Genomic DNA, 26,443 nt, shown 5'->3' on the forward strand with positions numbered 1-26,443 from the left:
CATCATTGTTGAAATAACGTGCAAAACGACCTTGGCGTTATCACATTCACCTTTTGGCTTTGCAAAAAAAAAAAAAAAAATTAACCGGTTTTAATTATTTATATAAATTACGATTTTCTTTTAAACCCCAAAAGCATTTCCAACATTCCAGAGTTAACATTTAATGCAACAATGGGTGAATTTATTGGATAATACAAGAATAGGCGACAACTGCAGCCAGAAAGGAAATTCACAATGGGGAGTTTTAGCTTGGAGCCAAATGCGCATTTCCCACGCATCGCAAGCACAACCTCTCCTGAAGCCAAAATCGGAGAATACTTATGGAGCTGTTGATGGAAAGTTATCCACTAAACAATAACGAGCTTGTGAGATGAAAATTAGAAGTTGCACGAATAGCTAAGAACTTTTTTGAGACAGATGTGATAATCCGTTTATCCTCCCCTCCCATCTTTGCCCTTTTTTTTTTCTTTTTTTTCTATACTGAATCGAGGCTCGTGAAAGAGCTGACAACCGCGAGGGAAAGACAGTACAGGGGGACCACGAGGGAAAGACAAAGACAGCACATGGGGACCGCGAGGGAAAGACAAAGACAGCACATGGGGACCGCGAGGGAAAGACAGCACATGGGGACCGCGAGGGAAAGACAGCACATGGGGACCGCGAGGGAAAGACAGCACATGGGGACCACGAGGGAAAGACAGCACAGGGGGACCACGAGGGAAAGACAGCACATGGGGACCGCGAGGGAAAGACAGCACATGGGGACCACGAGGGAAAGACAGCACAGGGGGACCACGAGGGAAAGACAGCACATGGGGACCACGAGGGAAAGACAGCACATGGGGACCGCGAGGGAAAGACAGCACAGGGGGACCGCGAGGGAAAGACAGCACATGGGGACCACGAGGGAAAGACAGCACAGGGGGACCACGAGGGAAAGACAGCACATGGGGACCGCGAGGGAAAGACAGCACATGGGGACCGCGAGGGAAAGACAGCACAGGGGGACCACGAGGGAAAGACAGCACATGGGGACCACGAGGGAAAGACAGCACCAGCACCCTTGGGATTATAAGCCGCTTCGGCCTTGTCTACAAGGTAATGAGTAATGACAGAGGGTTTGGAGAGGTGGAGGGTGGCGGGGAAGGGTGGGGTGGGGGTGGAGGGGGTAGTTGGAGGAGGGATGCCATTATGACAGCAGAGCCGGGTATCAAAGTTTTTGGAGTTACCTTACAAGCTTTGTTCCCACATATGAAGATGTAATTGCATAAAGTGCAATTTTTGAAACTCACAATGAAGCCGAGTCTATGGGCCTATCACATCGCCATAGCTGACAGCTTGCGGGTCTCTCTGTCTTCTTCCGCCTCGTTTCTGGTCGTGCACCCTCTGCCCTCTCCGTGCTCTGTCTCCCCCGCCCTCTACCCCAAAATCTAATCAGATTATCCTTACATCATTATACATGCCTGCACCAAGTTTGGCTTAGATCCCTTCAGTCAGATTAGAGTCCAGATTAAAGTTATCACTGTAATTAAATAAGTTTTACTTAACATGACCCCTGACCTTTGACCCCAAAATCTAATCAGTTCATCGTCACGACATAATATACACTTGTATTTTTGATAAAAATGCCATCACTGTTAGTTCACAAGTTAGTTCGGTAACAGAATTTTTACTTACCGGGACCTCTGACCTTTGAACTGTTGACCCCAAAATCGAATCAGTTCATCTTTATATCATTCTACGTAATTGTACCAAGTTTAACTTAGATCTGTTCAGCCGTTATCAAGTTATCGCGGTAACGAAAACATATCCGGACTGACGGACAATCCAAAAACATAGCAACTTCGTCGGAGGCATAAATAAATTAAATACATAAATAAATAAAATAAATTTATTTACTCTGACTCGGAATTGACTTCCCTCTCTCTGATTGGGTGTTTTTTTTGTTTTTTTCCCCCCATCAGCAGCAAACCATTCACATGCCATGAAAGAAAGATGTGCCAAGACATGCGATTACACCAACGTTTGCCTTATGGAAGCATTGGCTTCATAGTCGTTACTACTTCTTCTTCTTCCTTTTCTTTCATGGCTCTGATCATTCCCACCTTCTTGAAAGGTCGGCCGAGAGGGTGGCTTTGCCTGAGCCTTTCACAAACCTGACCAGGCCTGACATTCGTGTAAAGCCGAGTTTTGATGGGGATTTGTAATTTGTTCCAGGGTGTCCGGCGATAACTCGCCTCCTCTTCACGAAGACCGTGGGATCATTAAGATCCACTCATGCTAGGAGATGAGACACGGGGCCCACCATCCATCTGAGAGATGGCGCACACAATGATGTATTGCCCTGTCTGTGAAAAGCCAGAATGACCGTTTATAGCCGGGCCGAGATTCAAATCCAGGATAGACATCTCGAAACTAATATCTGCGCCATTCTGTCAGAGGTGATAATCAAAAATTAAAAACTAGAAACTAGAACGGTACTCAGTGGAGGGCATACCTCCACCTGGTTGGCCATATCACTCAATGGTGAAGAATCACTTTGAAAAATTATACTGGCTGGATCCGGATCTTCACCAAAATGGAATCGAATCTTCCGTGTCACACACACAACCTGTCCACAAAGTTTCGTCCAAATCCGTCCATAACTTTTTGAGATATCCTGCTATGTATCGTTTTTGGCCCGATCTCCCAATGGTGAAGAATCACTTTAAAAACATTCGAGTAGCCGGATCCGAATCCGGATCTTCACCAAAATCTAATCATTTCGTCCTTGTCACATACGCTACATCTCTGCCAAATTTCGTCCTTGTCACATACGCTACATCTCTGCCAAATTTCGTCCTCGTCACATACGCTACATCTCTGCCAAATTTGGTCCGAATCTGTCCACAACTTTTTGAGATATTTTGTTCACAAACAAATAAGCGGACAGACAAACACACAGACAGGGGTGAAAACATTGTGGTATTTACCTCCTTTTGTGGTGGAGGTAATGATTGTGGGCAAAATTTAAAAAAATGCTTTTATAGTTTCCAGGCAGCCTGAAAAACAAACACATATACACCCATCTACCTACAAATCTTTAAACTATTTATATCCATCACAAAGGAATGCATTGTTCGCAGAACAAGGAACACAAAATGGCAAAAAATCTCACCTGGCAAGATAGTTTTCATTATGAAAGGCAGGGAGTGTATTACATGGGATCTGGTATGTTAGCAATGTCAACAGAGAATGAGTTTATAATAATCTCAGAGCAAGCTCAATTTGCATATCCTAGTCGGCGTCATGTCCATATTTATACAAACGTTCATAGGGGAGTTGCTAGGGCGTGTTCAAAATTCCTACAGAATGGTTACAAGGTAAAGACTGCAGCGAGGCACGGATGCATCTCGTCTCCCAGCTTGTTCAACGTCGTATTGGACTAGGTGTTTCATATCGGAGAAAGTCAAGCAGGGGGAAGGATTACAGATTGAAGATCAGAAACTGTGGGACTTGGAGTACGCAGCAGGTGCTGCGGTTATTCTGGCAGTGACAGTCGCAGGATTTACAACACTCCTCAGAAGGATCAGTGAAGGAAGTGAGAAATTTGTTCTGAAGGTGAGTATTTCTAAGAAAAAGTGGATGATGGTGATAAGGCAGAATCAAAGGGTAGATGAAGAACTGAAGATAAGGGATGAAGTCATCGAGAAAGTTCATTTGTTTATTCGGGAAGCAAGATCACAGATAATGGAGGTGATGACAAGGAAGTGAAGAGAAGACTGGTATTGGTGGGAAGGTGTTCAATAGTCTGAGCTGAGATTGCTGGAGGAGAAGCAATGTGATCCTGCAAACCAAGATGATGGTGTACAATGCAGCAGTAATCTCTGTGGTGATGTATGGGTTAGAGAGCTGGACCTGGATAAAGGAGGAGAAAAGGAGATGGATTGCTTTTGATAGTAGATGCCTGAGAATAATACTTGGGATTTGCTGGATGCAGAGGGTAACCAACGAGGAAGTGAGGATAAAAAAAACTGGACAGAGGAGAGGTTTTGTGAGCTGGCTGAAAGAGTGGCGTCTGACGTGGGTTGGGCCCGTCTGGAGAATGGGGAAAGATCGGATAGCCAGAAAGGTGGAGAGATAGACGCCGACCGGAAGAAGACCACGAGGAAAGCCGAAGAGAAGATGCAACGATGGGATTAAGGAAATGGCTAACCAGCGAGGAATACAAGGAGAGATGGATCTCAGGATCCGAAGCTTTGTAGATGAAGGATCCACAGAGGGAACGCAGCACCAAACTGGCCGCAGCGTGAGTGAATGAATAATGCAAATAGAGTCAGTCCACTATACGAGGACACAATTCCAGGGGCCATTTGCATAACTGTTAGGCATGTGGTGAGGCAGGAGGGAGGTTGAGAAATTTTGAATGAAAGGAAGAAAAACGCTGTTCCAGAGAATGTTCTGTCTCGCTCTTCCCTCCAGGGCTTCAAAGCAAGCAGTGCAACGCCATGTCTCATCACCCCCATGTCTGTTTAGCTTTCCCAGGCCAACCGTCTCACTTACTTACGTTTCCTCCCATCCTCCCTCTCTTCTTATGCTGTTCGTTCATTCCCTTGAAGTTTGTCTCACTGTCAATGATACCATGCTCTTCCATGAGCCTTGCCCAATCAATAAAAAAAAGGGAAGAGGGTGAAATTTTGGGGTAAGGGAGCTGGAGAGAGAAAATGGGAATAAGTTTGGGAGTAAAAGGAGGGGAAATGCAAGCAGTATAAGTTGGTGCCTCGGAGTGGGAGAAGTCGGGAAGGTTAAACATTTGTCAATATGTAATATGGAGAAGACCTTTCCATCGGACTGCAAACACCAAAATTAGACAATGATTCCTGAAAAGTAAAACGAGCCAAACCTCATTTTATCACGGATTACAAATGTGTCACTGGATAAGCAGCTTCATGATGGTGCAATATTGAAAAGCCCTATTCATGTTACATCACATTATATTGTATGTTATCATGAATATTATAGCAATAAACTGCACTAGATGCCGAAGATTCGGTTGGATATCGACCTCCACAATTCAATGCGGCAACGAGCGGAAACCTGATTTTATTCAATTCACTCTTTACTTTCACCGTTACATTTCTCTTTGGGTAATAAGTCATCCTTCGGATGATAAATAATGTATTCCGAGTCGAGGCATTCAAAACAAGACCCTGCTTTTAGCAGCTCAAAGTTGAGCACACGAGGGGAATAGAAAGAAAAAAACCACCAAATATTATTGAAGATTAAGGAATGCATTTACCCCCTTTTCAAGATTTACAAACGATTTTTCAGGTCCATTTTTATTGTCATCTTGCCTGCGGCTACTGCTACTTTTTAAAGACCCCAATTATCCCCACCTCATTGGTGGATCGGCCAGAGCTTCTCGTTGATCCAACTATTTTTTTGGAACTGGTTTGCCAGGCCTGTCGTTCAACCAGAGATTGTTGTTGGTGTTGTTGTTGTTGTTGTATATCCCCAGGCAGTTCTTTCTATTATTTGTATACAAGATTGAGACTCGTGTAAGAGCTAACATTAATCACAAAAAGACAAACTGACACATAAAACATATAATAAAGGGAGCGGGAGAGAAGATGGGGGGGGGGAGAGGGAAGCACACAGGTACAACAGCAGAGAACAGGGACATCAGGAGATCTGTGGGAGGAAGAGGGCTTCAGGGTGGTGGGATTGGGAAGGGGGGAGGGGTGGGAGAGGTAAAAACTCTTGGTAAAAAAAGTGGATCTGTGGTGAATTCACGGGGGTAGAAAAGATCAAGGTTTTGGATGGGGGAAAATAAGAGATGGTGTTGAACAGCTGTTTTAAAGACCTGGAGGGACGAGGAGTGGAATTAAAGAGAGTGAGGGAGTTTGTTCCAGAGGCGGGAGAAAAGAGGAATGAAAGAGTGAAGGTGAGCAGAGAGTCTTGATTTTGGCAGTTGAACCATAAGAGGGTCGCTGGCAGATCTTGTGCGTCCTGCAGGAAAATTTGGGGGACAGAGCACAGACAGAGCTGGGGGAGCAAGGCCGGAGAGGAGTCGGTAGCAGACAGAAAGACCACCTACCTGCCTGTGGTGGGTGAGTGAAAGTCCCTCAGAGTCAGCTTCATCGCGGAAGATTCCAATGATTCTGAAATCTTTGGTTTCAACAGCATGAAGCCGAGCTAGGTGTGAGGCAGGAGCACAAGCCCAGAGGGGGGAGCAGTACTCCATCAAGTTGCAGATGAAAGCCTTGTATGTGGTGAGGACCTCAGGTGTGCCATGGAAGGACTTCGCACGATGGAGGATGCCCAGTCAGCGATTGGCTTTGGAGGCCATTGTTCAGAGGATTGTTCAGAAAGTACATGACCGGTCAAAAGTTTTAAAACACCTCAATTTTTCCTGTTTTTATTGAAATTTAAGCAATTCAAGTCCAGTGAATAACCTGAAATGGTACAAAGGTAAGCAGTAAACTGCTTGAGGTTAAAAAAAAAGTTTAGGTCAGCAAAAACAGGAAAATAATGTAAATCGCACAGTTACATTGTAAAAAAAAAAAAGGCCTTCTTCAGGGAACAAGTAATGGGTTAACAACTTACAGCTCTTCTGCAGCAATGTAAGTAAATTAAGCCTTGAAAGTTGATGCAAACAATTCCTACAAGTGTCCCAACCACTGCTGATTACTTGATTACAAACCCCCCTGTCTGCATAAAAGCAGTATTGGAACAGACTGTTATGACACCCTCTGAAGCATTATTTGGACAATATTTCATTGCAGGAAGTAGTACATTGGAAACTGGAGGAAACTCTGACAGGAAGAGGTCTGGCAGACCCAAAGCCACAACAGAATCAGAAGACAAGTTTCTGAGAGTCAACAGCTTGCGTGATAGGCAGCTCACAGGACAACAGCTTCAAGCACAGCTTAACACTGGTCGAAGTAAGCAAGTCTCAGTTTCAACTGTGAAGAGAAGACTTCAAGCTGCAGGTTTGACAGGTCGAGTGGCAGTAAGAAAGCTATTGCTAAGATGGCAAAACAAGAAAAAGAGGCATGCCTGGGCCATGAAGCACCGCCAGTGGACGACTGAAGACTGGAAGAAGGTCTTATGGAGCGATGAATCAAAATTTTAAATCTTTGGTTCATCACGCAGAGTTTTTGTACGCCGTCGAGTAAGCGAAAGGATGGTTCCTCAGTGTGTGATACCATCTGTCAAACATGGAGGAGGAAGCATGATGGTCTGGGGCTCTTTTGCTGGATCCAGAGTATGTGACTTGCACAGAGTGACTGGCACCCTGAACCAAAAGGGCTACCACAGCATTTTGCAGCACCATGCAATACCCTCTGGTATACGCCTAGTTGGTCAGGGGTTCATCCTACAGCAAGATAATGATCCTAAACACACCTCCAGGCTATGTCAAAACTACCTTCCAGGAAAAGAACAAGACGATAGGCTTCAAATCATGGAATGGCCAGCACAGTCTCCAGACTTAAACCCCATCGAGCTGGTTTGGGATGAACTGGACAGATGGGTGAAAGCAAAGCAACCTACAAGTGCAACACATTTGCGGGAACTTCTGCAACAGTGTTGGGAAGAACTTCCCGAACAATATTTGATTTCCATTGTAGAAAGAATGCCACGAGTGTGTTCGGCGTTTATATCTGCAAAAGATGGCTACTTTGCCGAGTCAAAAATTTAAATTAAATTTTGTTAAACAAAATGATTCTATGATTTCTTTTTTATCTCCAATTGTTTATTTGTTCTATGCTTAATTTCAGAGTACAATGAGACATTAAACTGCATAATTTTCAATAAAAACTGGAAAAATTGAGGTGTTCTAAAACTTTTGACCGGTAGTGCAGATGGGAGGGTTTTCCAGTCGGTCTTTTCAGAGAGACAAAGTGAGAGTGTGAGATTTGTCAGGATTGAAAGACATGTTCCACTTGTTTGACCAGTCTGTGATTTTGTCCAGGTCTGCAGAGAGTGAGGAGGCTGCTGCCTGTTGATCTGAGGGATGAGGAATGGAGCGGCAGAGAGTGGAGTCATCAGCAAAGAGATAGAGAGGATTTTCCAGAGAGTCAGAGATATCATTGATGAAGACCAGAAAAAGCACAGGGCCCAGAACACTGCCTTGAGGAACTCCAGCCTGAACAGGAAGGGGAGATGAGAGAATTCCATTCAGGGCCACACGTTGACTGCGACCAGAGAGGAAGTCTGCAAGCCATGCATGGAGGTTTTCAGGGATACCATAAGAGGAGAGTTTGGTGAGCAGGGCAGGGGTGCCAGACCGTATCGAAGGCACGTGATATGTCGAGGGAGACAGCTCTGATTTCCTATTTGGCATTGAGGACCTCCATCCATTGTTGAGACAGCAGCTCTTGAACAAGCCCGGCGGCACGAAGACAGTTGATTGATCTCCCAGGAGCGACCCAGAGATCCCCCACACCTCGGATGGTGTGCCCCTGTCTTCACAAAGTAGGGGCCACTATATAGTTAGAGAGACAGATAGAGAATGAAAGAAAGAGACAAAAGGGAAAGGGCCGACCTATGGGGACCAATCGGCACACTGACCGTGACCGCGCTGCCCTGACAAATCTGGGCAGCAGGGAAGAATGGGGAAGATTTGGCCCCCGGTTTGCGTTGGGGGGGGGGGGGTGCAGCCACCACGAAGAGGTGTCCCTGATAGTTGTCAACCAGAGGTTATTTCGGAAGGGATTTGTAATATGTTCAGGGTGTCAACGATAACTCCCCTACTCTTTGGAAAGACTCCCTGGGTCTTTAACGTTCGTCAACTAAAGTTGCAGACAGAACGGTGAATGGAATGTCCATTCAATGGACAGAACACGGTGATGCAATGCCCTGCCCGTGAAACACCAATTTGAGAGAATAGTCATGTCGAGAATCAAACCCAGATTAAACAGCACAAAGGAGAGTGCGCCACCTGTGCACCATCCTGTCAGATCTCTATAATGTCTGTGAGATTATCAAATATCTATACAATCTTTTATTTGAAATTACATAATGCTCATACACAGAAATCACTCATCAAAATCGTATTTAACTCAACCCAGGCACGCCGAGTTTCCCACATTGCATAGGAGGCTAATTTAGGCACTCTCTCCAGCAGAGGCCGTAAGCCATAATCTCCAAAATCTGCAACATCAGTGATGCTCATCCCCATGGATTTACTTTTGATCAACAATGCATTTAGACATCACGGAAATTTCAGAAAGCATCCGATGAGCTCATCCCACCAATTGGTATCTCATCGGATGTAACAAGCACTGTGCCCGTCTTACCAACTGTGTGATGGACAAACACCTTTCCTATGCGTCACTCGGCCACCTTACCTTGTGCTTGTGGGGAAGGAAACAAGATTGGATTTGCACGAAAAAGGTTTCTTGTCAAATATGTGTTATTTTGCTGCACACAAGCATAACTAGAACGCCACTCAGTAGAGCGCATACTCCCGCCGTGTGTGGCCGCTGCTGAGCCTTATCTTCCAATGGTAAAAAAATCCTTCAAAAAATTCCTGGATCCGGAATAATATCCTGAGCTTCACCAAAAACTAATCAATTCTTCCTTATCCCAAGGGCAATCATCCCACCAACTTTCATCCAAATCCGTTCAGAACCTTTCCAGATATCTTGTTCACAAACACACGAACACACACACGGACGGACACGATCGAATGCATTACTTCCTGGCAGGAGTAATGAAATATTAATCCAAACAAATTTGATGCATGTGCCATAAAATACAAGGTGGGCCATTTATCCATTCCTGGTTTTGAACCCCTGTAATTCTGTTCCATAAACATCCAACAGCATCATGTCACGATATGTAGTAACCATCACGATATGGCCACCAATGTATGCAGTGTTCACCTTTCAGGTGTAATGTAGTTGGAGTCATCTTTAATTTATTAAAGGCATTGTCCGTCTTTGCATCGACCACGAGAAGTGTAGTCTCGTTCCCACCAGTTTTTATCATCTGCACCACCTCACCGTGCTTCTTTTCCTCAATGTTGACGCCATTGACCTAAAATGATAAGAGCACAAGAAGAAAAAGAGAATGGGAAATAACAAGGAAGATGATTTGACTAAAGGACATTTAAGGCACTTTGTTGGTTAAATACATTAATACATCAGGTTTAGAGCTTATATACATATTCAAAAGGTAAATGATATAATATTGATGCCTCTCTTCCAAACATTTCCCATTAATAAACGTTTATTAATAACTCCGTGCCCTTTGCTTCCTCCTCCCCTTCTCCTTTCTCAATTTCATCTACGGTACTTACTTACTCCACCAACTCCATCTTCCCATGCACATAATTTGTAGATAACTCTTTGATCTTGAAACAAAAATTAATGTCCGTTTAATAATTTTAAAATGCCTGTTTTAAAAGCCCGTCTTTACGGAATGGAAGAAGAAGCAGTCGGACCGGGAGTTTTAATGCAGCGGTTACATTGGTACAATAGCAGGAACCCTTTAGAATAAAGGATGACAGACACGGAAGGAGCCCACAAAATTATATACAGTAATACTTCTCGAGGCAATAGAAATATATATGAGTACAGAAGAAGCACACAAGCAACCACAGCCACGCTGACAGCAACAACAACAACAACTGTTATAAAAGATCATATTTCCACGGATTTCACTTTATTTTACATCCTCATTGAGACACAGATAGACAAGCAATATGTTTGTCAAGTGCAACATCCTGCCTTTTGATTAAACCCTTCAGCAAAGCGGCAGGTAGCCTTGACGAGGACTGTATATTTAAAAGGAGGTGGAATGTTTTACCAAAACCTGAAGTGAAGGAACTGTGCACAGTTTATATGATGACGATATACACATTGCGATCAATAATCAAAATATTGCAATGTTGTCGTATCCCCTACGAAAGCCCATCGAGTGAGAAGGAACGGGAGTAAGGGTTATGTACATTGACGATACACATCACAGATACACCTGGACAGTGTACCATGATAGGGCTCATAGTATGGTATAAGCAGGATGAAGAATTCAAACTATGCTCATTGCTCATGCATATCCGCAAGATTGTGCTTCACCTTGAAGGAAGCTGACTAACTTGGTGAATCAATCAGCGTTCTCCGTAAGAGCCAGCAGTTAGCTATGCCTGCTGTACAGCACACTGTCGGCGCAGAATTAGAAATAAATAAATAAATGAATGAATGAATGAAAAGGCGATTTAAACTTTTGTTTGAAAAAAAATCTTTGATGAACTATGAATCAGCTCCACATTTGTGTTCTTCATTCGATCATTTTGGCGTCATTTTTGACATCATTTGACATGATTTTTGACATTTGGTTTTGACATCATTTTGGCTTCAGGAAGGGCATCCGGCCATAAAAACATTGCCTCAAACAGGGAACCATGATTGTCATGGGGCCCGCAAGGCTAACCCCCGCTCTAGCGGGGAAAATGGCCTTAGAACGACCATTCATTCATTCAAACCATCAAAATCTATCTCCATACAACCCAACTGTCGGAATCCTGTCGCTTAAAGATAGGGATTTAATTCCCACTCTGCTTTAAATTATGTACTGACAAATTAACTGTCAATCAGACTGCAGTACAACCTGGTTCTATTTTTACCACAATTGTTGTGTTGCTGGTGTGGTTTTACCGATGCTGTGGTGGTAAATTGAAGTGAGCTAGACAACTAAGTTTCTTTATCATCAAAGGATAAAAAATAACTTGCTGATACAATATAAATTCTGGATGTACAGTGGAGGCTGAAAATGGACTTAAAGCTATGCACTCATAACCTCTTCCCTCTCTTCATACCTTGAAAAAAAAAATTACAAACTGGTCAAACACTTGGAATATGTCTTTCAATCCTGACAAATCTCACACTCACTAACTCTCTCCAAAATAAGTGTCTGGCAAACCCTCCTATCTACTTTGTTCACAATTCTCTTAAGGAAGTTCAGTAATTCAAACTCCTAGGTCTCAAAATCAGCTATGACCTTTCTTTGGGCGAACCACATTTCAAAGCTGGCCGACAAAACCAGCCGCCGACGCGACTGGGTATCCTGTGTCGTACAAAGTCCTTCATTGGCACACCTGAACTCCTATCCACCTTCAAGGCTTTCACCCATACCTTGATGGAGTGCTGCTCTCCCCTCTAGGATGGCTCCCCTGCCTCATCTTGTTCAGCTCAACACCGTGGAAACGAATCCCCTCAAATCGTTGGAATCTCCCGTGACAAGTCTGAGTCCATGGGCTTATCACTTCGTATCGCACACAGGTCGGTGGCCTCTCTGTCTTCTACCGCCTCCATTCTGGTCTTGCACCCTCTGCCCATTCCGTGCTTTGTCCCCCTCCTGGTTTCTGCAGTGCTCAGACGGTCCACCATAAATCCCCTTCTGGTTATATTACCTAAATCCAGTATCACTGCTCACCTCCACCCATTCGTTCCCCTGTTTCCCACCTGTGGAATGAACTTCCACATTCTCTTCAATGTCATTCTTCCCTCCAGGTCTTCAAGACAGCTGTTCACCACCATCTCAGATCGTCTCCAATCCTAAACCATGATCTTTTCTACCTTCGACAACCCCACCCAAACCCCTCCTCCTTCCAATTTTCCAGTTTTCCCTCGGAGTTTCCTTCTGTGTCCATTTTGTCCACCCCGTGCATGTGTGTTTTGCATTCTCTTTTTGCCTGTTATGCTTATTCGTTCGGTGCACTTGCGCCTCCACGAACCTCGGCTATGAATACAAAAAAGGGTAAGCCTTCACTTATTGACCATTTATTGGTGGTGTTTATTAAAAACGACAACTACAAGTAGTTTATCATTAATTTTACATTATGAACAAGTGTATGAATTATGGGTATAAATAACAGATTTGAAAAAAACACTAATCATTCTCTGTTGATATTTTTTATTGTCCCAAAGGTGAAAATCTTTTTTTTAATCCAAAAAATAAACATGCCCATGAAATTGGTTTCGGAGTGGCAGGATAGACTACAGGTGTGTACACTCACCTTTCAGCTATCTAGCCTGGCTTTTAATCTCGATCCAGCTTTATCCAGTCATACTGGTGTTCCGCATGCAGGGCGAAGCATCAATGTGTGCGCCGTCCATCGGGTGGACGTTAAATGGCGCAACCCATCGGCCGGCATTGGTTGGTGGACAATAAAGACCGCACGGTGTCCTCTGGCAAACCAATGGCAAACCACCCAGTGTAATCCTTTCCGTGAGGCTGCTTTGGCAGCACCAAATCTGCTTTCGTGTGGAGCACAGGATTACATTAAATCAATCTCTTGATCTCTCTCTTGATCTTGATTGATCTCTCTTCAATCCCAATCCTCCATCCAGGTCTTTAAAACAGCTGTTCACCACCATCTCTTATCTTCCCCCATCCAAAACCTTGATCTTTTCTACCCCCGCTAATTCACCCCAGATCCACTTTTCTGAAATACCGACTTCTTTCCTAGAAGTCCGAGCTGTGTCGATGTGTTTTTTTTTTTACCTCTCCCACCCCCCACCCTCCCCTTCCCATGCCTCCTCCCCCCAAGCCCTCTCCCTCCCACAGATCTCCCGATGTCCCTGCTCTCAAATGTTGTACTTGTGTGCTTCCCCCTCTCTCCCCCATCTTGTCTCCTGCTCCCTTTATTTTGTCTTATGTGTCCGTTTGTTTTTTTTGTGATTAATGTTAGCTCTTACACGAGCCTCGATGTTGTATACAAAAATAAAATAAAAAATGATTGTGAGATTGAGGCAAGTTCATGACGTGGCAAGAAATGTACATCGAGAGGCAACAAATGTACATCTAGTAAATGATGGGATGGACTAGGTGAGGACGTTTTAAATAAGTGGGTTAAAAGGAAAATAAATTAAAAACCAAGGAAGAATCGACCACTTTGTTTCTCAGACAACTAATACAACTGCCAATCGAAAAACAACATAATTAAAAACCAGGTTAATGGAGCTGTGGTGAGCACATTACCTCGACGATGCGGTCTCCAGGCCGCAGGCCAGCCTGTTCCGCCGGCAGGCCTTCATCGACCATGCGAACAAACTGTCCCGGCTTGCTTTTCTCGCTGTGCAGGTTGAAGCCATAGCCTTGGGGGCATTTAACTATGCGGCAGAGACGTGGGCGCAGGTCAGAGGAAACATCTTCAGACACCTGATGGATGTCAAAAAGAAAAATCCATGGCATGTAAATCATTCACATTCAATAGGTGACAAAGGAAGAAAATGTACAATACGACTCGATGAAAAGACATCACAAAGGGAGGCTGTCTAAACATTCTCTTTTAATAAACACCCTGATAATGTTTCAAATTCCTTAACGATCTCATCGATCTTTGAAGACAGTTTGTGAGCACTGTGTTGGGCCAATAGCTTATCATATGGTCTGCAATCAATCAGTCCGTGAGAAACTAGATTTTATTACGTTTTGTTGATTTGTGAAACCAGATTCATTTGTGTGTCTCATCAGCGTAGAGACAAAAATATTCTGAACTTTGTGTCCACATCGACCTGAACGTGTGGTGGAACACGTGATATAAACGACGGAGCTTGAAAGAAGAGATGACTGCGCAAAGGCAGGCCTTATGGAATTGCTTATGTTTGTTCACCAAGTCACGCTTCGCACTTAGTTCCATCAACACGTACACGAAATGCCGAGAATGTTTTCCTGTGGTTGTTATGTACGGTGCACGTAAAGCTGAAACCCAATAAACCTCGCACACCCATAAAACAAGCATCTGCCTTGCGCCCAGATGCCATCACAATCATACCTTTCTGACAACACAGTAATTTGTTTTTTTAATAAAAATTAATCCTTCAGGTTAAAGACAGCAGGTATATTTTTGCTGTTATGTGGGAGGTGTCATCTGTGCTATTCACACAGAGTCATAGTATGCCGAAATCAATACAATGGAGCTTACCTAAACATTTTTGCTTTTGACACCAAAACCACAAAATACATTTTTCACATTCCAAGTACCATAATCATGTTAACCTTAATCCATAAAAGCAGGTTTTCTATACCACAAAACACCTTTGAGGACAGGTTAGATTGCTACATTCCACACAATCAAGCAAGTCAGGCAAATTGTATGAATCCTAACCATACACAGAAGAAATGCCATGAATAGGTAACCTAGGTGCGGCTTGAAGGGATTTTTTTGATCTACAAATGTTACCATCAAGATATGACAAGCATCACGTTAAAGTGGGTGAAATAAAAAAACTAGCACGCCACTCAGTAGAGCGCATACTCCCGCCGTGGGTCAAGTTGGAATAGTACGATTTCACAAAAGTTTGAGGGAGTAGTTCAGTGACAGCACAAGACAGACACTGCACAGATATATATTTAGAATATATAGAAGATAATGTTTAAAAAAAAACAAGGCAATTTCACTTACATTTTCGGATTCAGCGTTCAATTCTATATAAGTGAGTGTATTTTGAGGCATGTGTGACTTCAAATAAAATTGTAAGCCAGGAAAAACGTGCGTTTCATTCCTTAGGGATACAACATGTAAAACTGGCCCAAACGTCAAAACAAAACTCGCTCATTTTAAGTCGTACAAGCTCATGCGACCACTCATTCTTCTGGGAAGAATCCCGTGCACATGCTAGGGACACTTATAACTCACCTACGTCTTTATAAGTTCATCAAATACTGACACCGCGATTACCATTCGCTGAGGTAAATGTTGATATCTCTTCTGAGGTTTAAAAAAAAAAAAAAAAAGTTTTAAAGCATTATACGTATCAAACGATACATTTTATGAAACGGGGAAACCGAATACACACTTTGGTGGTTTTAAAATGACAGAATATGTCTTTATTAGAAGAAAAAAAAATGAACATTTAAGACGGTGCTGCTAACAAAATACACCGCTCTAACGCATAACCACGAGTTTAAACTATATTTACAACAAATATGAAAACTATTTTCATATCACAATGTTAAACATAGAATATATAGAAGATAATGTTAAAAAAAGAGCCCTATCTTCCAATGGTAAACAATCCTTCAAAAAATTCCTGGATCCGGAATAATATCCTGAGCTTCACCAAAAACTAATCAATTCTTCCTTATCCCAAGGGCAATCATCCCACCAACTTTCATCCAAAATCCGTTCAGAACTTTTCCAGATATCTTGTTCACAAACACACACACACGCACACACACACACACACACACACACACACACACACACACACACACACACACACACACACACACACACACACACACACACACACACACACGATCGAATGCATTACTCCCTGGTGGGAGTAACCAGCGGTAGGTAATATTATTAGCACCAAGTTCTCAGACCCATACTCGCACGCCATGATCCATACAGAGCAATGATTCTGATGAAGCAGTTTTGTGGCTCGGGGTAAAAACCTGGATAGGCAGGCTCTCCGACGCGGGAAACTCGACCAAGGATGGCAGGAATTTGTAAATTGTTCAGGGTGATGCTGATGATCCGCCTACTCTTCATTAAATACATCCTTGGATCTCTCCAACACCCACTAAATAATGGTAGCAGATGGAACACCCAGTTTATCATCTGTCAGAGGGACAGTGCACACATTGATGACTATCCCTACCTGTGAATCACCAGGATGGCAGTTTATAGCTCGGTCGAGATTCAAACCCAAGCTAGACAGCTCAAAGATTAGTATGCGTACCTCTAGGCTTGAGGATCCTGCCAGGCCTCACCAAATACTAGTGATAATAGTAATAATAATTATAAATAACAAGATTTATTATTAGAAACAACAAATATATTTAGCCCTCTAGGACAGAGGCATATCCTTTAGGGTGGATCCAACATATATGATGTCATTGGCATCTTTAGATTAATGCGTCTCACGAACTAATGTACCCGGCGTTGCCGGAGTTGCTTAGCTGGCGGGAATATTAAGAGCGGTGGGGGAGAGAGAGGAGGAGTGGGAGGGTAGAGGAGAGGTAGCAAGAGGAGGGGAGGTAGCGAGAGGAAGGAGAGGGGACTGGAGTAGGGGGATGGGAGCGGAGGGGGTGGAGAGTCAGATGGGGTGGGGGAGTGGAGGGGGAGGGAATGGGGAGGGGCAGAGCAGTGGGTGGGCAGAGGAGGTGAGTGGGGAAGGGTGAATGGAAGGGGGGCGGGGGAGGAGGTGAGGGTGGACTGGTGGGGGGAGATTATGGTAGGGGGAGAGGAAGGGAAAGAGATGGGGGAGAGAGAAAGATAGAGAGAAAGGGGTGGGGGAGCGAGGGGCGAGGATGAAGAGTGGGGACGGGCAGGAGGGGGAGGGAAGAGAGGGGGTGTTGAAAATCTAGTAGATGGTACGTCCAGCTTAACATCCATCTGAGGGATGGCACACACATTGACGAATCATCCTGCCTGTGAAACACAGGGATGACAGTTTATAGCTGGGTCGAGATTCAAACCCAGGAAAGACGGCTTAGAGCGAGTGTGCATTTCTTTTAATCCTCAAATTTATTTTGCCTTCCTAACTCTTGGGATATCCCCACAGTGTACTGAGCCACTATCACCATCAAATCCAAGTAGCATGAGCAAGCACTCCAACGAAATGCTTAAAATAACACGTTTATCTTGTCACCTTAACATTGTCCTTAACAATAACATTCATAATCTCTATTTCAAAAATGATGTCCGCTGTAATAAAAAGTCAATTACACTGCCTGTGACTGTATAGCCATAGCTTACAAACACCGGTTAATAAGGAACGGCTTGCTTTTATGGAATTATTTTGCAGGGCTCGAAAATGCCACACAGACAGACATAACAGCGGTGAACGAAGGAGCCTTTATGTAATCTGTAATACTATATAGCTTTCCCACTCTCTCTTTTTAAATCTCAGAACTTTGATTACTAGGGCATGCCCGTACTATATCTATATCTAAAATTATATCCCCCCCTCTATTTACATGAAATGGTTTGGTCTATGAAATGTTTTGGTTCATTCGCAACGCCAAAGCGAACGGCGAACGCTTTACATGAAATGGTTTGGTGCATGAAATGTTTTGGTCCATTCGCAACGCCAAAGCGAACGGCGAACGGCTTGCGAGTACAGTGACAATCCCCCCGGGGTTTTTATTAGTTTTAAAACATAGTTTAACGCCAACATAGCGCCAACATAGTTTGCAAACGTGAAATAAATGAATACGCTCTCAAATGTGCCATTCGAGGCAGAGTGTGTCCGCCACGTTCGGCACACGCGATAGCTCGCTGCTCTCTGATTGGTTGAATCGTTTTTTGGACATAGCTCGGTAAGTAATTGTCCGATTAATATGAAACCTTGAAAAGGCACATCCTCGGGTCCCCAGCAATATACCTGGCAAGTTTAAAGTATATCGGACCCGTGGTTGTCGAGAAACAGCGGTCACAGACAAACAAACGTACAAACGTACAAACAAACACACAGAGATTACTGGAATTATAGATAGACTAGGGCATGCCCGTACTATATATAAGCTAGGACGTGCCCGTACGTGGGTGCCCGTTCCTTGCCAAAAAAAAAAAAAAAAAAAAATTTGTGTAGGGGTGTGTGTGTGTGTAAACATCCTAGGGCGTGCCCGTACGTGGGTGCAAAAAAACATGCGTGCAAACAACAACAACAAAAAAAAACTTTGAAACCACGTGGCAGTAACGACCACAGAACCCCCCCCCCCCCCCCTCTATTTACATGAATGGTTTGGTCCATTCGCAACGACCACAGAACCCCCCCCCCCTCTATTTACATGCAATGGTTTGGTCCATTCGCAACGCCAAAGCGAACGGCGAACGGCTAAATCGCCATAGCTCGGTAAGTACTTGTCCGATTAATTTCAAACCTTGAAAAGGCACATCCTCGGGTCCCCAGCAATATACCTGGCAAGTTTAAAGTATATCGGACCCGTGGTTGTCGAGAAACAGCGGTCACAGACAAACAAACAAACGTACAAACGTACAAACAAACACACAGAGATTACTGGAATTATAGATAGATGTGCTTTAATTATTCCGTGAGAGGCCATTGTGGGAAAAAAAAAATCGCATCATATCATGCATAAATATGCCCGAAGCTCCAAACTTGCAAACTATAGCACCCACAATAGCGATATATACAGCAATTTGTAGGTATGAAGATCAGACATTCGATGATGTGAGTAAGGAAAGAGAAAACGCATATTTTAAGCTCTTAATCGTGCAGAACTTCTGTCCCAAGGCAAGACGTTTTTGAGAAGGCCGAAAAAGCACAAGGCCCTTATGAGGGATAGCAGACTGACCAAGGATAAAGCCTGTTTTGTTTTAATTAAATAAGGCAATTAATTTTCTTCAAAAATGGTGTTTAAACACCCAGCAGCCTGTTTTCATTCAAACAATCATTTGGAGTTTGATAAGTATGCATGCAAAGTTTGGGGCCGCTAGGTTTCATGGTTTTGGAGTTATGGAAGAGAACACACACACACACACAGCCTTTTATTATTCGAGATTTACTTCCGATAATTTCAGAAAAACAAAGATACACACAAGTAGATAAAAATGTTCTATAATAAATTATAATTAATGTCAGTGTGTGCATGTGTGCATGTGTGTATGTATGTGTGTGTCGTTGGTTGTTATCTCCAAATGCGAGTTTCAGAAAGTGGAACAGAGCTCTCCCAGGTCTCTATGTATCCACCTTTGTGTGTGTGCATGTGTGTGTGTGTGTGTGTGTGTGTGTGTGTGTGTGTGTGTGTGTGTGTGTGTGTGTGTGTGTGTGTGTGTGCATATATGTGTGTGTGCGTGTGTGTGTGTGTACAAAATATGTGCAATATGTCGCATTTTACATGTGTGTCTCCAATACAACATGTGCACAATATGTATATCACGCATAAAAATAATATGTGTGCATACAATACACAGAATATGATGTCACACAAAACAAAATAGAACATGCCAAAACAACACCAAAACCAAAGCCAGGATCGTGTGATCTGCGTGCGGCATCCCCAACGGTCCTTCTCATCTTTCTCAGGCCCTCCCTCCACTTGGGTCTGCCAAATATCAGGCCCCCCATCCACTCTGGTCCTCCAAATATCACCAACCCTTCCTCCCCACCCCCCACTCCACTCGGTGGAATGGATGAAGGTTGCTTCCACAGACCCTATATTGTGCCTTCAAAAGGAATTTGTACATTCTCTCATTCTCTTTCAACATGGAAAGATTAAGGTATTTCCCCGACCACTGTCCATGGTATGTCTACAAATGTGGAGTCCCCGGCGTTGGGGGAACCCCATCCCCCCTCCCTCCAAAGCAATGATGCAAATGGTGAGTCATCGCTGACAATCGAGCCAGGGATAGGGATGACTGAGTCAACCAATGGGCGTTCAGCACACCAATGACGTCATGACTGATGAACCAGTCAGTGTCGTGGTTACTTAGACATGCTATAAATACACCTCATTTCTTCATCTCTTCCATGCATAAATGCATGCTATAAATGCATCTGAACAGACTCATCTCTTCCGGTCTTTTGCTGTGAATTGCCTTGAAAAGTACAGCATGAAAGGCTTCGGTGTTATTGTTATTATGTCGTGTTTGTTTTCTTGTACATTAATAATTGATTAATTGCGTCATTAAATCAAATAAATGATCATAAAATAATTAATTTCTTAATCAATTGGCTAATAGCATACTTAAACCACCAGTGTTTTATCGGAAGCTGTAACTTTTTCAAAATGAAATAATGAATTAATCGAAAAACGTAAATAAATTAATCGATTAATCAATTGGCTAATAGCATACTTAAACCACCAGTGTTTTATCTGAAGCTGTAACTTTTTGAAAATGAAATAATGAATTAATCGAAAAACGTAAATAATTAATCGATTAATTGATTAATCAATTGGCTAATAGCATACTTAAACCACCAGTGTTTTATCCGAAGCTGTAACTTTTTGAAAATGAAATAATTAATCGAAAAACTTAAAGAATTAATGGATTAATTGATTAATAAATAATTAATCAATTAATTGATTAATCAATAAATCAAAAATACCCTTTATAGCCGAATCACTTAGTCACTGTCTTGTCCAAATATCAGCTTCCTCACTCAAAAGTTGACTGAGATATTGCTCAGATAAGGAAGAAAATAAATAATACTTAATAAATCGATAGAAATTAAATGATAACCGGTAATCAATTAATTGATTGAATGAATGAATGAATGATCGTTTTAACGCCATTTTCCCCGCTAGAGCGGGGGTTAGCCTTGCAGGCCCCATGACAATCATGGTTCCCTGTTTGAGGCAATGTTTTTATGGCCGGATGCCCTTCCTGACGCCAACCCTTGGTCACGCTCTTTCGATGCGCAGGGATACGGTGTGCCTATTCTAAATCGGGGTACACACCGTGATCATTCATCCCAGCAAGCTGGTACTCAATTTGCCGACATCGGAAGGATGACAGGCTGAGTCAACCCCCCTGGCGTTAATTCAGCGATCGACCGGGATTCGAACCCAGGATCCCAAGCCGGTACCCTGACCGCTAAGCCAACGCCAGGCTATTAATTGATTAATTGATTATTGATTGATTAAAATTGAAATTTTAATCTAATTAAAATTAAAATTGAAATTAATTGATTAAAATTAATTAATTGATTAATCCAAAAAATTCAAATACCGTTTTTGTCAAAGCAAGTGATCACTATTGTGCCCAAATTTTGGCTTCCTAGCTCAAAGGATGGCTGAGATATCGCCCAGACAAAGAAACAGGAAAGCCAGAAAGAAAACAAACAAGAAAACAACCGGAGTGACAACTGAATGCTCTCTTCTGGCACGCATCATTGCCGGGCCCCCTTCGGTGCCCGGTGATGACATTATGCAGCGCATTGAGATGGAATGGGAAAGGAGCGGTGTACAATTAATAGAACGATTAACATAATGGGAGGATTAGAATGAGTAAAGCAAAGAGACACGTGAACTACAAGTTCAAGAGAGAATTGGAAGAAACTGCAATAAATTTTTAATTAATTTACTCTGAAAATTTTCCACTCATTTTTGAGGTGTTGCTCTCCCCTTCCCCCCTTCCTCACTCCCCTCCACTCTCTATCTCTCTGTCTCTCTCTTGCTCCCATCCCCTTCTCGCATCACCTCCCCCCCAGAGTGTATAGTGATGTGTGGTGAGGCGACACTCTCCCCCACTTCCTCGCTCTCCCCCACCCATCCTATCCTATCCTCTCCTCCCTCCCGGAGTGTATAGCAACGCATGGTGAGGTGCCCCTCTCCCCCACCCCGCCCTTAAAGCACCCTTTAAAATTTTGGATTTAAACTTTGTTGTACTTTAAAGAAACGTTTTCTTACAAGCTTCTTACAAGTCTACTTCTGGCAGACCATCTCTCACATGGATATAAACCTTATTGGTGGTTGGACTTACTTATTTATATTTTAACACCCTATAAAATGTATTCTACGACTACAACTAAATTCTTGATCCATCCAAAGACACCATGACCTCCATCCACCCAGTCGCATTCTCAGCTGGGTCCGGCCGATAAGAGTTCCTTTGTATCTGTTTTGCCCATTGTGGAAGGGCCTTGGGAAGTTTCACTTCTCGGGAAAGGCCATCTGACGCATGTTTACTTCGAGGGGGAAAAAATGCCTAAAATTTGCTTTCACAAAATAAAGCTAATGCTGTAAGCAATGAATTTTGGCACAACCTTTTCAACCAAAAAGTCGTTGCAGTGATCGAATGGTCTTCCATAGGAATCAAATGGCAATTAGTTTTATCCACTAAAAGCACGTTAATGCTAAGAACCGACTCGCATGAAGCTAATGTTAAACGGATTCATTCATGAACTGAACGTTCCAGCCAAAATTGGTCTCAGAGCGACTTTAAAAAGGGACACTGCACATTACGTAGCGCCGTTCAAGCTCTGTGTTTGCGTGGACTCAAAATAATAGATCCTTCACAATCAAGAGTAGTTTCCCATTATATCAAAATTAACTTTTACATAAAACAAGTGAAAAATTAAGACTTGTTCTCATACTCAATGGAGTCAAAGACAACGAGGAGCTATTATAAATAATGTCCTTGTGCAAAATCAAAGGCATGCCTCCACCAGGCTGTACAGTTTAAGTTTTGTATCCCACTGATAGGCCAGATGTGCATCCGGATCTTTACCACCTTTGAACAGAATTAGCAGAAAGGAAAAAAGCCAGACTCACCAGCGAAAGAATGCCAGGACCTAAAATAAGATACGATAAACTGAAAAGGTAAAAAAGCTACTTAGAAATATTTTATTAACATCGCACTGAGGGACCCCACAGGTCAGATATGACTTTCAGAAATCAGCAGATACTTCAAATAATGATGGGTTGGTCAACCGTCTCCTTTCCCGACCTGCATCATACAATTCAGCATGGATCAATGTTAATTGGAGTTTCAGAAATGTAATCTCCAACAAACTAAAAAAAAACAAGTGTGGAAGTGCAAAGCATTAAATATGCCCAAGGACAACATTATCCATCTGTGTACTTTTGCAAATACAGCTTTGACAATGAGTGAGTGGACTATTATTGCTGCCAAGCTCAAAATTTCTGTCTTAGAAACCAATGGGGTGGGGGACCTCTTCATATGAGATTCTTAACTAACACAATATTTGTAAAGCTGTTCGACTGCTCCAAGATGACAAGAATGCTCAGATTAATCTCGAGCACGAACACAAACCCAAAACAATAAAAATAGCTGGCTTTGAATCCTCCTGCGTAGGTACTCGCAAACTCAAATACGAAGGATGCCTTCAGGCTGGCCATTACTTTATGTAGTCATAACAAGTTCCAGCTCCATAAACAACGTCTCTGTAATTTACGCAAAAGGTGCACAGCCCACGCGCGAGCTCCAAACATGGTACAACCAGGAAGGAAAGATGTCTGTTCCAAAAGACCATGTCAGTTGAAGGTGGCTCTTCAAATGGCACCATTTGACTGACCAATTATATCATCAGTGACAATTCAGCTGGCAAAACGTTCCTCCTGTGAAGCCGAATCAAGTTAAGTATTGAATATGAAGTATACAGAAAGCCCCCAGTCAAATTCCTTCTGGATAACCATCTCCAAACTAGAACGGCACTCGGTAGAGCGCATACCTCCGCCAGGCTGAACAGTTCATGTTTTGTATCCCACCGATAGGCTGGATCTGCGTCCAGACCTCAACTAAAATCTATTCAGCTTGTTCTTGCCAATCTTCTTGCAAATCGTCCACCTAATTTTGTCACAACTCATCCACAAGTTTTTTTAAAATATCGTTTTTGGCTTTATCTCTAAAGAGTAAAGATTCACTTTAAAATTCTCGGATCCGGATTTTCAACAAAATCGAATCATTTCGGCCTCGTCACACACCCAACCTGTCCACCAAATTTCATCTGAATCTGTCCATAACTTTTAGTAATGGGGCATATCCATGCCAATTTGATGCAATGCCACCATAGATTAGGACATCCTGGCAGTCTGGGATAAAAAAGAAATGGAATCGAGAGTGAAAATAGAGTTTATCAAAAAGTGGAAGAATATAAAAACCAAGGTTGATGGGAAAAAAAGAAAGGCAAACAGGCCAAAAATCCATTGCTTATCTGTCCTTTTGCCGACTCGCACTGACCATCAACAGCTGCGGATCCACCATGTGTTTTCACTTCTTATCTTGGAAACAGTTTGAACTCTGAGATTTGATTGATAATTCCAGAGTTTACAACCCCAACGCCACTTTTTTTGAGGACAGAGGGAAGTTAATTGTCCCGATACGATTTAAAGTAGCAATATAACTATAATAATAATAATAATAACACAGTTATTTTATATAGCGCTTTTCAAGAAGCCCAAAGACGCTTTGACAGAGTACAAAAAAACAAGTGCAAAAAGACAAAAATCAACAGGTAAATAAATCAAAGCAAAAGGAAGGAGAAGGAGAAGAGATAGTCAGGGGTTAAATGCTGTGGGTTAAATGTTGAATGCAGTGTTGAACAGGTGGGTCTTGAGTGACGTTTTGAATGTGGTGAGTGAGGAGTCTCTGATGGTGTGAGGTAGTGAGTTCCAGAGGGTGGGAGCAGCGATGGAGAAGGCCCTGTCCCCCCAGGATCTGAATTTGGTCCGCATGGGGGGGGGGGGGGGATCAGGAGGTTGGTACCAGCAGAGCGGAGGTTGTGGGTGGGAGTGTGTCTGGAGAGGAGGTCAGTCAAATAGGATGGGGCCAGGTTATGGAGGGCTTTGTAGGTCAAGAGGAGGATTTTGTACTGGATTCTCTGGGGGATGGGGAGCCAGTGAAGCTTATAAAGGACGGGGGTGATGTGGTCACGGGTCCGGGAATGGGTGAGTAGACGGGCAGCGGAGTTCTGAATGTATTGGAGTTTATTGATGATTATTGAGGGTGAACCAAAGAGGAGGCTGTTGCAGTAGTCCAGACGGGAGGTGATGAAGGCGTGGATGAGGGTTTCTGCAGCCATGGAGGAGAGGGATGGACGGAGACGGGCGATGTTTTTCAGGTGAAAGAAGGCTGTCTTTGTGATCTGTTTAGTGTATTTGTCGAAGGAGAGGGTTTGGTCAAAGATGATGCCAAGATTCCGGATGCAAGAACTACAGTATATAAATACATTTTCAATTGCTATGCCCTTCACCAGAGGTTTCTCATGACATTAGCGAACACCCAGGCCATGGGCTTGACTATCTGACAGATGAAAAGCACGGCTTCACGAGAGTATCATTTGTATGGTTTGTGAAAAGTTTATCAAATCAAAAATCTACGTACGGTATTCCATGGATGAAATCAACAAGACGTTGATATTGAGGTATGCTAACCGGCATAGAATGCAAGAAGCTGACGTTTCGGGCAAAATTCATTTTAAATTCAAAATTCATTAAAATTCTAAGTAAAAAAAAAATTCATTTTAAATTCAAAAAAAAAACAAAAAACATTTTTTTACTCCTTTATCTTATTTCCTCCAAAGAAGGGTTGATGCCCGAAACGTCAGCTTCTCCTTGCTTCCCGATGAAATTAAAACCACCATTGTACAGTACCATGTTTGTCTGTCATTGTCACCAATACCTTGAAGGTGGACAACGAGAAAGAATTCTCAAAAACCTTTTGCACAAATCTCTTTTAAACATGAAATGCACCGTGATGGATTCAACTTGATATTCAACTCTATTAATAGGTTTTTGCTACTGATGACGTCATCACCCATAAATGCAATCGTACCAGAAAGGTTTCTCATCAACAAAGAGTCGGATTTACAAGGAGTGTTCATAAATATTTCGGGATGAGGAACTCCAAAGACCAATAAATGCCAACCTTTTTCAAAATATAAATGATAAGTAAACAGTTTTCCTTTGCAGTTACATAGTGCCATCGGAAAGTATTCACACCCCTTGACTTATTCACATTTCGTTGTTCCAGGCTGAATTTAAAATGGATTAATTTGAGATTTTTTGTCACTGA

The 26,443-nt window shown here is 42.9% G+C and overlaps 1 protein-coding gene across 1 annotated transcript in view; it reads right to left on the minus strand.

Moving 5' to 3' along the window:
- Nucleotides 1-26,443, minus strand: part of LOC137426868 (Na(+)/H(+) exchange regulatory cofactor NHE-RF2) — a 71,485-nt gene that overhangs the window by 20,085 nt on the left and 24,957 nt on the right. Inside the window, exons 2-3 of the mRNA XM_068115844.2 lie at nucleotides 13,969-14,148; nucleotides 9,870-10,023 (exon numbers count right to left, since the gene is read on the minus strand). Of these exons, the coding sequence (XP_067971945.2) occupies nucleotides 9,870-10,023; nucleotides 13,969-14,148 (334 nt within the window). The remainder of the gene's footprint in view (nucleotides 1-9,869; nucleotides 10,024-13,968; nucleotides 14,149-26,443) is intronic.

The sequence above is a fragment of the Myxine glutinosa genome, chromosome 5, assembly GCF_964187855.1.
Source record: "Myxine glutinosa chromosome 5, kmMyxGlut1.1, whole genome shotgun sequence".
In the NCBI taxonomy this organism is placed as follows: domain Eukaryota; kingdom Metazoa; phylum Chordata; class Myxini; order Myxiniformes; family Myxinidae; genus Myxine; species Myxine glutinosa.